At 43.5% G+C, this 12,320-nt stretch overlaps 1 protein-coding gene and 1 long non-coding RNA gene across 3 annotated transcripts; one reads left to right on the top strand and one right to left on the bottom strand.

The window, feature by feature from the left end:
• Positions 1-1,764: 1,764 nt before the first annotated feature.
• On the top strand, positions 1,765-11,248 carry alas1 (aminolevulinate, delta-, synthase 1). 2 transcript variants are annotated; one of them, XR_007139958.1, is made up of 11 exons: positions 1,765-1,923; positions 6,484-6,685; positions 7,367-7,540; positions 7,643-7,759; positions 7,970-8,192; positions 8,292-8,476; positions 8,710-8,889; positions 8,976-9,140; positions 10,328-10,596; positions 10,676-10,926; positions 10,967-11,154. XR_007139958.1 is itself a non-coding variant. In XM_027136535.2 (11 exons), the coding sequence occupies exons 2-11, from the start codon at positions 6,496-6,498 to the stop codon at positions 11,147-11,149; spliced, it is 1,827 nt and encodes a 608-aa protein (XP_026992336.2). In that variant the 5' UTR covers positions 1,765-1,923; positions 6,484-6,495; the 3' UTR covers positions 11,150-11,248. The 2 variants fall into 2 exon arrangements, 1 of the variants encoding a protein (XP_026992336.2); XM_027136535.2 differs by having other exon boundaries at positions 10,676-10,838; positions 10,989-11,248.
• LOC125140733 lies at positions 5,194-5,796 on the bottom strand. Its single transcript, XR_007139959.1, has 2 exons — positions 5,592-5,796; positions 5,194-5,233 (listed from the first exon to the last, which is right to left on the bottom strand). It is a non-coding gene; the product is annotated as an uncharacterized LOC125140733 (long non-coding RNA).
• Positions 11,249-12,320: the final 1,072 nt, after the last annotated feature.

The following is a 12,320-nucleotide window of genomic DNA, read 5'->3' as shown; positions in this document are numbered from 1 at the left end:
TAAGGGACAGGTGTGCAGAGGCGGGGAGAAAAAGACATGGGCGGGGCAGACACGTGAACACCAAACATAAACAAAAAGGCACATGGCCAAAATCCGGGCAGAGTCCTGACACTTTTGTCCAACACTGGCTTTTGTCCTATACTGTCTTGTTTCCTACACTGTCTTGTGTCCTACACTGTATTTTGTCCTACACTATCTTTTGTCCTAGACTGTCTTGTATCCTACACTGTATTTTGTCCTACACTATCTTTTGTCCTACACTGTCTTTTGTCCTACACTTGTTTTTCTGTCTGTTTGTCTTGTGTCTCACACTGTATTTTGTCCCGCACTGTCTTGTGTCTCACACTGTCTTTTGTCCGACACTGTCTTTTGTCCTACACTGTCTTTTGTCCTACACTGTCTTGTGTCTCACACTGTCTTTTATCCTACACCATCTTTTGTCTTCCACTGTCTTTTGTCCTATATTGGCTTGTGTCCTAAACTGGCTTTTGTCCTATACTGACTTTTGTCCTACACTGCCTTTTGTCCTGCACCATCTCTTTTGTCCTACAATGTCTTTTTGTGAGTGACGCGGGGTAAAAACGGACCCAACTGCAGGATAGCTAAACAAAAACAGGATTTATTAACTGAAAAAACACGAAACAGAACGAAGACAATACCAGACATGAAGACAATCGTATTCTTAACTAAATACTAATAATAATCATCAAGACATATAAGGGACAGGTGTGCAGAGGCGGGGAGAAAAAGACATGGGCGGGGCAGACACGTGAACACCAAACATAAACAAAAAGGCACATGGCCAAAATCCGGGCAGAGTCCTGACACTTTTGTCCAACACTGGCTTTTGTCCTATACTGTCTTGTGTCCTACACTGTCTTTTGTCCTATACCATCTCATTTGTCCTACACTGTCTTTTTTCGTACACTGTCTTGTCCTACACTGTCTCTTTTGTCCTACACTGTCTTTTTTCATACACTGTCTTGTGCCCTACACTGTCTCTTTTGTCCTACACGTGTCTTTCTGTCTGTTTGTCTTGTGTCTCACACTGTCTTTTGTCCGGCACTGTCTTGTGTCTCACACCGTCTTTTGTCCTACACTGTCTCTTTTGTACTGTCTCTTTTGTCCTATACTGTCTTTTGTCCTGCACTGTCTTTTGTTCTTCTCTGTCTTTTGTCCAACACAGTCTTTTGTCCTACACTGTCTCTTTTGTCTAACACAGTCATTTGTCCTACACTGTCTTTTGTCCTGCACCGTCTTGTGTCACACATGCTGTCTTTTGTCCTACTCCGTCTTGTGTCTTACACTGTCTTTTGTCCTACACTGGCTTTTGTCCTACACAGTCTTTTGTCCTACACTGTCTTGTGTCTTATACTGTCTTTTGTCCTACACTGTCTTGTGTCTCACACTGTCTTGTGTCACACACTATGTTGTTCTGCACCATCTTGTGTCTTACACTGTCTTTTGTCCTACACTGTCTTGTGTCTCACACTGTCTTGTGTCTCACACCGTGTACACCAGGTACAGATGCACTTTATGTGCCTTATTGAAGTCCCTCAGTTATTAACAGAACTGTTTTAGACTAGAATAAACATGTAAATATTAGATTAGATCTGATTGTCCTGACCCTCTAACACTGTAACGGTAAACTATCGGAATAAGGACAGACTGTCCATCTGTAACACTTTAATAAAGCATGTTGTCATTACTGCATGGCTACACGTTTAAGTCTCGCGAGATTTGAGATTTGAGATCTCGCGGTGGTATAAAAGTGCCCTGTGCGCTCGTGCCCTCCCGTTCGTCCTCAGTGCAGGATAACGAGAACAGCTTGTTAGCTTCAGCGCCACTTTAAAGCGTTTAAACTCCAAACAATTCACCAATAAACATCTCTGACTCCTACAGAACAGAGCAGTAAATCTTCAGGTGAGTCTTTTATCTGTGTGTGTTGTTAAAGCGCCGAATTATACTGACGATGCTAAGCTATTCCATGCTAACATGCTAATTCATTGATTTACCTCAGAGACTTTACCTCAGTGTGTGAGACTCGGTATTAAACACCAGCTGATTTACCTCAGTGTGTGAGACTCGGTATTAAACACCAGCTGATTTACCTCAGTGTGTGAGACTCGGTATTAAACACCAGCTGATTTACCTCAGTGTGTGAGACTCGGTATTAAACACCAGCTGATTTACCTCAGTGTGTGACACTCGGTATTAAACACCAGCTGATTTACCTCAGTGTGTGAGACTCGGTATTAAACACCAGCTGATTTACCTCAGTGTGTGAGACTCGGTATTAAACACCAGCTGATTTACCTCAGTGTGTGAGACTCGGTATTAAACACCAGCTGATTTACCTCAGTGTGTGAGACTCGGTATTAAACACCAGCTGATTTACCTCAGTGTGTGACACTCGGTATTAAACACCAGCTGATTTACCTCAGTGTGTGAGACTCGGTATTAAACACCAGCTGATTTACCTCAGTGTGTGAGACTCGGTATTAAACACCAGCTGATTTACCTCAGTGTGTGACACTCGGTATTAAACACCAGCTGATTTACCTCAGTGTGTGAGACTCGGTATTAAACACCAGCTGATTTACCTCAGTGTGTGACACTCGGTATTAAACACCAGCTGATTTACCTGATTTATTATTAAAATTAACAGCTTTACAATGTCACACACCAATAAGTGTTTTATAAGGTGTCCTTGTGGATGTCTGAAGCTAACAGGACAGTTATTATTATTATTATTTATTATGACCATGTTGTTATTATCATTAATATTGTTATTATTATTATTATTATTATTCATAATAATATTATTGTCATCCTTATGATTATTATTATTATTATTAATATGTAGGTGTGATTATCCCGGTTGTCAAAGCCTTTATTGTAGTATTTTAAGGTCGGGGGTGTAGTCGGTGGTGTAGTCGGGGGTGTAGTCGGTGGTGTAGTCGGTGGTGTAGTCGGGGGTGTAGTCGGTGAAGCTGAAGCTGAGGTTAATAATTCATGATATTTAAATCTTTAGTAGCTGTTGAGTTTAAATAAGTAGAAATGTGACATTCAGTAAATAAATACAACTTTTTTAACCTGAGCTAAAAAAAATATGATAAATGAATAATTAATAAATCAGTAATGATGATGATGAAAATTGGTTTAAACTAAAAAGTGTTCTGATGGTGTTTAAACATCTAAAAAAAAGTCTGAAGTCTGATGAAACTTTGCTGTCTGTGGTCATTTTCTCACCTGGACGTTTGTCTCTGATTATTTTGGTGTAAACTATTCGGGTGGATTTTCCTGTACGGAGGTCTGACGCCCTGCTAAAGCACCGAACAGGACCGACCTGATCTTACACGTCTGTTTCTGCAACTCTAAAGTGCTGTCTCAGGTCAGATGTTGGGGATTAATCAGATTAATTCCTGTCTCCAGGTTAAATCACTACAGGTTTGGTGTCTTTCTTGTGAGACGTTATGAACTTTTTTGTTGATGTGTGAAAATAAAGATTAGTGTACGGAGTTAAACATTAGTGATTAACCCTCGTGTTACTGCACTGTAATGTGAACACGTGTAAATCGTCAGTGCTGAAGGTTTGTGTGTCTGTTACAACACGGTTTGTGTGTCTGTTACAACACGGTTTGTGTGTCTGTTACAACACGGTTTGTGTGTCTGTTACAACACGGTTTGTGTGTCTGTTACAACACGGTTTGTGTGTCTGTTACAACACGGTTTGTGTGTCTGTTACAACACGGTTTGTGTGTCTGTTACAACACTGCAGTGTTTCTAATCAATAAATCAACCTAACTTGTCATTTAAGTGTCAGTTAAATGATTCCTTCTGATTGCTTCAGTGCAGCCTGATTGTGATACAGTGTAAAAATACACACACACACACACACACGTGTACACACATTATGCTTAGCAATAATTCCAGCAGGGGTACAAGTACATGCATGTTCACGCATTCATGTCTTATGTGTACGTGCACGTATACACGGTGCCCACCGTTACAGCCAGCATGGATACACACACGCACACACACACACATGCTTTCTGGAACACTGAACATTCCCAACTCTCACCGAATCGACTCGTTCAAGATTTATTGAACAGGTGAAGTGAATCTCTGTCATGACTGAAACGATTCACTGATCCAAACAATGCTTTTGTCTGTGTCCTTGTGCCGTATTCTACATTGTGTAGAACCGAATAGTGCGAGTTGTGCGTTCACTCTGAACTCTCAGGTGCTCAGATGATGTACATAACACTTACAGCTGGTGGATGTGGAGGCCTAGTGGTTATAAAGGTGTTTATTGTTTTATTGAACAGAAGGTCATGAGTTCAAATCCCAGGGCCACCAAACTACCACTGCTGGGCCCCTGAGAAAGGCCCTCAACCCTTAATTGCTCAGTTGTATAAAAAAATGTAAGAGATTCTGAATAACTCCTGACAAACAGGTCATTTCTCATGAATCACTGATTCAGCACAAGAGAAGAGTCTTGGTCATAATTCGGTGCCCACACGAGGAAATGATCTCAGTAATGGGCAAAAGACTCCGTCTGAGTTTTACCACATTTATTATTATTATTATTAAACATTACGCAGTGAGCTCTACTGTGTGGTGGTGGTTTAATTCCCCCTCTCGAACAGTCTAATTCCTGTAATGTGCTAACGGGTTAAATAAGGTTCTAAAACGAGTCTAATCTGGTTTGCATTTTAAACATTTTGCACCTCTCACCCCCACCCCCACCCGGCTGCGGGTCATGTGATCAGCGTGTTGTGTCTAACAGTGATGTGTTTAAGGCAGTAAACCTGCACGCGACGCGGCTTTAATGAGCTCGAATTTCTGATAACTCTAACGGTCCCGTTTGAGTTAGTGTTCTACAGGCGTGTTCGCGTCGTGTAGGTGTCGAGTCTGGTGTTCTCGTGAGCGTCGAGGGCGTGTGTTTAATCCTACAGAATCAGTGCTGAGCTTCTGTCTCGTCAGATGTTCGGGAAGGAAACACCAGACTCCCTGGAGGCTGTGTAGATAATGATGTGATTATCTTCCCCTGTGAAGCCTGGAGATGATGATAATTTAATTCTTCTGCCAGTCACGTGAGAGAGACACAAACATGAGAAAACAGGGCAGGTTCATCTTTTTTACAGCCTTTAAAAGAAAGGACTCCAAGGTGAAGCAGATGTGGTTTAACGCCAGCACTCAGTCACGCAACTTCAGGTTTCTTCATGTCCTGTTTTAACACAAACGTCCATCGTGGTGAAATTCGTGAAACTCAGCAGTGTACAAACACACTCAACCACACACACACACACACACACACTCTGAATACACCAGACGAACTGAACGTAAACACTAAAGCTCAGTGTCTAACATGAGCGATAAACAGACGTTTATATTTATAATGATCTCTACATTACACTGATGCCTTCACATATTACACACACACACACACACACACACACACAGATTTCATATAAACATTTCTGCCTTATCGTATGTAATGCAGTCTGATCTACTTCCCATTCTAATTCTGAACCTTTTCTCACTACACTTCCCATATATGGTCATAGCTTCCTGTTCACGTTCACCTTCATCGCCTGCTCTGTGTCCTTGTTCACCGGTCACCTGTTTCTCATTTCTACTTTACACGAGTTCCTCTTTTTTGCTGCTACTTGTGTAAAACTCTGTCTTTTCACTCTGAAGCTTTTTCTGATGGTTCGATTTTCTCCTCCGTTTCCCCGCACTGCCGTCTCTCTTTTTTTGCGTTTGCATCTCTTTAACACGTACTGTAAAAAATTCCTGACTCTAGAGAGAGTTAAAGAGAACAGGAAGTTCCTGATTTTTAAGAAACGGGGAAACCAGAAAATGTGCTAATCAACCAGGAAGTGGTGGCCGTGTGTGTGTGTGTGTGGTCTGGTTCGGCTTGTGATTTAACTTTATATAGACTTTCTAAATTACAGCTGGTTTAACTCGTTAAATAGCCCCGCCCCTTTTTGTCAGGTTGTCCCATCATTGCTCATTTGTATGTTTTTTAACTCTGTGAATTCACCATAGCAGAGTTTCATTTTCCTCCTTCTTGCCGTCTCAGTCTGATCTTTATCGCCATGTGGTTTATAAACTCCGCTCTCTGACGCTTTCTCTCTGCCGTAATCTCGTTCGGATCTGTAAATAAATCCTCTCGCGCTGCAAAAAAAAAAATCATTCGATCATTTATCATTTCTGTCAAAAGCAACGAAAGATAAAGAATCACTTAAAAAATATATATATAATTTTAATCCGAACGAACTTGAATTTAAGAGAGATTTTTATACACACAAGCAGGAAGTGAACAGAAACAAATTTGTCCTAAATGTATTTTTTGCTATAAAAAGATTTATTAATTTCTCCAGAGCACTCATTAGTCCATGTCTCGTTTGTTCCCGTCAATTGCTACAAATAAACCTCTGTAAATTTATTTGTATTTATTTATTTATCTATCAGATTCGGACCATCATGGACGCCTTCATCCGCTGTCCTTTCCTGTCCCGCGTCCCCCAGACGTTCCTCCAGCAGGCGAGGAAGACTCTGGTGAGCTACGCCGTGAAATGTCCCGTGATGATGGACCTGGCATCCAAGCCGCTCGTCCGCTCCATCTGCTCCTCTTCCTCCGTCTTCCAGAAGAGTGATGATGTCATCAGCACGGGTAAGAGGGTCACACGGACAACATGGAGCTCGGGCAATAAACCCCGCAGTACGGTGCACGATAAGGACCGGATTTACTTTAGTACTAATTAATGTCAGTAACTAAAGTTAGTCAGTAAACAACGTCCGTATTTTGTGTTTAAAATGTACAAATACTATTTTTATAAATTCGGGTTATGTTCAGCTTGTTATTACTAATGTAAGTGTTAATGACACACACACACACACACACACACACACACCATGCCTAGCAATAAAGCCAGCAAGGGTACAAGTACATGCACGTACATGCATTCACACACTGCCCTGCGCCACAGCCAGAGTGGGTGTACGTGCATGTACACACGGTGCCCATCGTTACAGCCAGCATGGACACACACACACACGCGCTTTCTGGAACACTTAACATTCCCAACTCTGACTGAATCAACTTGTACAGGATTTATTACTAATATAAGTGTTAATGAAATATTTAATTAATGTTTGTTACTTTAAACTGAATGAAGCTTTAAACTAACTTTAGTTATTTGTCTCTTTTGTTTGTTTGTTTGTTTGTTTGTTTGTTTACTAAAACATTTATTATTTATCTGTATAATTATAACTGTATAATAAAAAGGCATTGTTGTTGATTAGAAGTCCAAATCTTCAGAATTGTTTACCAGGGATTTTATTTTGAATTTAGAGGCTGAAAAAGCCCCTGAAATGCCAGCAGGTCACCCCAAACCTGCAGCGGGGGCAACGTCATCCAAGTGCCCCTTCCTGGCAGCTGAGATGGGTCAGAAGAACAGCGGCGTGGTGCGCGAGGCCAGCATGGAGCTGCAGGAGGACGTCTCTGAAATCCGAACCGTGCAGCAAGGTGTGTAAATGTTTAGGTCGGAGTCACGGCGTTCTGATTAGAACATGAAACATCTTAATGTTTATTGTGTTGTTTCATTTTCTTTGTGCTGTTTGGTTCCAGATGTTTCTGCAGTGGAGCTGGCGAATAGCGTGAAGCCTGATGGGAGTCTGATGAAGAAACTGCTGAAGCAGCGTCCAGCAAGGGTTTCACATCTGCTACAGGAGAACATGCCTAAAGGTACATGACCTCTCACTCGCTCCACCCGCGCCCCGCGCGCTCCACTCGCGCCTCACACACTCCACTCGCGCCTCACACACTCCACTCGCGCCTCACACACTCCACTCGCGCCTCACACTAGTTCTGACTAACTGAGTTTAGATAAGTGACATTTCTAGTGAACAGGAACAAATCAGAGTAAGAACATGTTTCTGTTTTGATCTTTTTCAGCCGTCTCCAACTTTCGCTATGACGAGTTCTTCGAGAAGAAGATCGAGGCGAAGAAAGACGACCACACGTACCGCGTGTTTAAGACGGTGAACCGGCGCGCCACCGAGTTCCCCATGGCAGACGATTACTCTGAGTCTCTGAACTGTAAGAGAGACGTGTCGGTGTGGTGCAGTAACGATTACCTGGGGATGAGTCGCCACCCGCGCGTGGTTCAGACCGTGATGTGAGTCACCGTGCTGTGGTTTATCTCCAGTCATTAACACTGAAATCACCGAAACTTTAGCTTGTAATTATATTTCATCTTATCTTCTCTTTCCGTCAGGGACACGCTACAGAAACATGGCTCCGGTGCTGGAGGAACGCGGAACATCTCGGGGACGAGTAAATTTCACGTGAATCTGGAACACGAGCTCGCTGGCCTTCACGGGAAAGACGCAGCGCTGCTGTTCACTTCCTGTTTTGTGGCCAATGATTCCACTCTGTTTACTCTGGCCAAGATAATGCCAGGTATATCATGTGTGTTCATGTTGCCTTGGTGATCAACCCCAGCTGGGATTGTGGGGCTTTTAGTGGTGTTACTTTAGTAATTATAAACGTGTACAGACACAAACATGGTTAAACCTTTCTCATGGAAGTTAAATGGACTTTTATTCTACATAAAGAGAGTATAAGAGCATTTATTTTATTTATTTGTTTGTTTGTTTGTTTATTTATTTATTTCCCACAAATTCCGTCCTCAGGATGTGAGATTTACTCGGATGCCGGAAACCACGCCTCCATGATCCAGGGGATACGTAACAGCGGCGCAAAGAAGTTCATCTTCCGTCACAACGACGTGAATCATCTGCGTGAACTTCTGGAGAAATCGGATCGTTCCGCTCCGAAGATCGTGGCCTTCGAGACGGTGCACTCTATGGACGGTGAGAGAGGACGAAATCTCCGGTGGTGGAGCAGGGGGTGGAGCACCGGGTAGCTTCGGGAGATAAATCTGTTTGTTTCTCTGCAGGTGCCGTGTGTCCCCTGGAGGAGATGTGTGACGTCGCGCACGAGTTCGGAGCCATTACGTTCGTGGATGAGGTTCATGCTGTGGGTTTGTACGGTGCGAGAGGGGGCGGGATCGGGGACCGCGACGGAGTCATGCACAAGATGGATATCATCTCTGGAACGCTCGGTGAGTTCCTCACACCTTATACAGTCTCAGAGCTGAGTGTAGGGGCGGAGCCACGGAGCAGCGCACCAATCAGGGGCTAATGATTAGTGTCTGTAGAATTTATTTATCCTCATATGTATAGAAATATATACAATGTTCTGATATCCAGCCGTTTTGTTTGTTAGTATTTAGTTTATTTTAGTCTAATGATCTGTTCTGAACTCTGGAGCTGTGACAGGTTTAATATAAAACATATTTTTATACTTTACACACCTCTGAGTTGTTCATCCCACATTCACTCGTCAGATTCAGACCCAAATAAACACTTACAGTCCTGTCGCTTTCAGCTGTGGCCTCATTATCTACATGTAGAGAGAGAGAGAGAGAGTGTGTGTGTGTGTGTGTGTGTGTGTGTGTGTGTGTGTGTGTACGTACAGCTCTGGTCTTGTCACATCCTTCTCCTGAGACTCTTGATACTTAAGCTGCTCACCTATTATGTAGAAACTCTACTCGTCATCCCCCCACCACCACCCCTCCCTCTCTCTCTCCCTCTCTCTCTCTATCTCTAAGGGCTCCAGCTCTCTTCTCAGATAGCTACTGGCTTACACACTAAAATACACGTACACATGCTAACAAACAAGCGCAGACACACACACACACACAGCACAGACATCTCCGCTCCAGCCTTGACACTGAATAAAAGCTCAGGGTGAACAGAAGGGTTTTATCTTCCCAGAGACCGGCCCACATACTGATGTCCCCCAGAGACACCACAAAGGCCTTCAGGAACATCTCACATTTCACACAGCAACGTGCTACACAACATGTCCTCACTCACACACACACACACACTCTCTATTCTCTATTCTGGGTTAAAAAAAAAAAAAAACGAACTCAAAGAGGGTTCAGATTTTAGCAGTCTGTTCCACAATAAACTGAATAAAGTGGAATACATGTTCACACAAGTCTACAGAACACCATACTCTTATTGAGATCTCTCTCTCTCTCTCTCTCTCTCTCTCTCCTCCCCAGAATGAGGTGTTTCCTCAACTGGATGTCTCTCCCTCTTCCTCTGTAGCTGAGTTTCCTGAGTCATTTCTTTATTAGTTTAGTTTCTCATCAGCTGTGTTTCATTACAGAATTAAAGCTAGAATGAAGCATCTGTTACTGAAATCTCTTCCTGTGTGTGTGTGTGTGTGTGTGTACAGGGAAGGCATTTGGTTGTGTAGGAGGCTACATTGCCAGTACGAGTACGCTGGTGGACACGGTGCGCTCGTACGCCGCAGGCTTCATCTTCACCACGTCTCTGCCTCCCATGCTGCTGGCCGGAGCTCGAGAGTCCATCCGCATCCTGAAGGGAGAGGAAGGTCGTGTGTTACGCCGTAAACACCAGCGCAACGTTAAACTGCTGCGGCAGATGCTGCTGGACTCGGGGCTGCCGGTGGTGCACTGCCCCAGCCACATCATTCCTATAAGGGTAACAAACGCCTTTATAAAGCAAGAACAATAACATCATAAATCAGATTTATACAGAAAACTGAAGCTTTTCTACACAGGTGTCGAATGCGGAGAAGAACACGGCCGTGTGTGACATCATGATGAACCGCTACAACATCTACGTCCAGGCTATCAATTATCCCACCGTCGCCCGTGGCGACGAACTCCTCCGCATCGCTCCTACGCCACATCACACACCACAGATGATGAAATATTTTGTCGGTAAGTCAAATTAAACCGCATGTTACTTGGTGATGCTGGATAAGTAGCCTGTTGTGTTTGGCTAGGTTTGGCTGTGATGCTAGCTAACGTGTGTGTGTGTGTGTGTGTGTGTGTGTGTGTGTGTGTGTGTGTGTGTGTGTGTGTGTACAGAGAAGCTGTTGGAGGCGTGGCAGGAAGTGGGTCTGGAGCTGAAGCCTCACTCCTCGGCTGAGTGTAACTTCTGTCAGCAGCCGCTGCACTTCGAGCTGATGAGCGAGCGAGAGAAGTCGTACTTCAGCGGTCTGAGTCACCCCGTGTCGGCCTGCGCGTAAAACACTAATCACTGCCCCCTTAATCAGACAGATTTTATTTACTCATATATTATATACAAATATCTGATTATGTAGGTGAAATAAACACTTACCTGAATCCCCTGTGTTTTGTCGTCCTTGTTTATTTTCTCAGAAGAACCTGATGATGATTATAACCATTAATAATAAGTCTAATAAACTGTGCTTTAGGCGTCGAACTAAACTCTTGACCGATCGTAGACATGAAGAGCTTGAAGAGTTTCTTGGCTTTTTTTTTTTTTTTAAAGATCTCATGATTTTTTTTTTTAATTTAAATTCTCCAGTGAGGTTCCTTTAGATGTTCCTGTGTCACGTTTAGAACCCTGGAACTGAGTCGTCCTGTCGGATCACCGAGTGGTTCAGAGTTCTGTGTTTATACTCAGATGAACTATCCAGTGAAATCTACTTAAGAAGCTGAATGTTCTAAACTCCTGACCAGACATTAAGAAGGAGATGATGAGCGAGTGTTTGGAGTTTTGGGCCACACACGAACCCTGTTTATAACAAACAAGGACTTCTTTAATTACAGCTCATTATAATGGGGCACGGTGTCTTAGTGGTTAGCACGTTCTCCTCACACCTCCAGGGTCGGGGGTTCGATTCCCGCCTCCACCTTGTGTGTGTGGAGTTTGCATGTTCTCCCCGTGCCTCGGGGGTTTCCTCCGGGTACTCCGGTTTCCTCCCCCGGTCCAAAGACATGCATGGTAGGTTGATTGGCATCTCTGGAAAATTGTCCGTAGTGTGTGTGTGTGTGTGTGCCCTGTGATGGGTTGGCACTCCGTCCAGGGTGTATCCTGCCTCGATGCCCGATGACGCCTGAGATAGGCACAGGCTCCCCGTGACCCGAGAAGTTCGGATAAGCGGTAGGAGATGAATGAATGAATGAATGAATGAATGAATAATCCGGTCCTGCTTCGTCCCTCCTGCCTTTCTGAGAGGGAAATGATTGTTGGTTTCTACACAGAATGAACGCTCCGTGTTCTTACAGACGTTGTTGTTGTTACAAACAGAAGCATGTCTTCTGTATTACAGGAGCAATAACAGGACCAGACCTTTACACACAGTTAATTAACACACTTGTGCCTTTTTTACCCACTAATTACAGAGGATTCTTCAGGGATTCACGATCTTGTTTTCTTTTTCTTCCCCAACA

The sequence above is a fragment of the Tachysurus fulvidraco genome, chromosome 2, assembly GCF_022655615.1.
Source record: "Tachysurus fulvidraco isolate hzauxx_2018 chromosome 2, HZAU_PFXX_2.0, whole genome shotgun sequence".
Taxonomy (NCBI): Eukaryota; Metazoa; Chordata; class Actinopteri; order Siluriformes; family Bagridae; genus Tachysurus; species Tachysurus fulvidraco.
The sequence above is the reverse complement of the archived record's forward strand: the minus strand, read 5'-3'. Positions and strand labels throughout refer to the sequence as shown.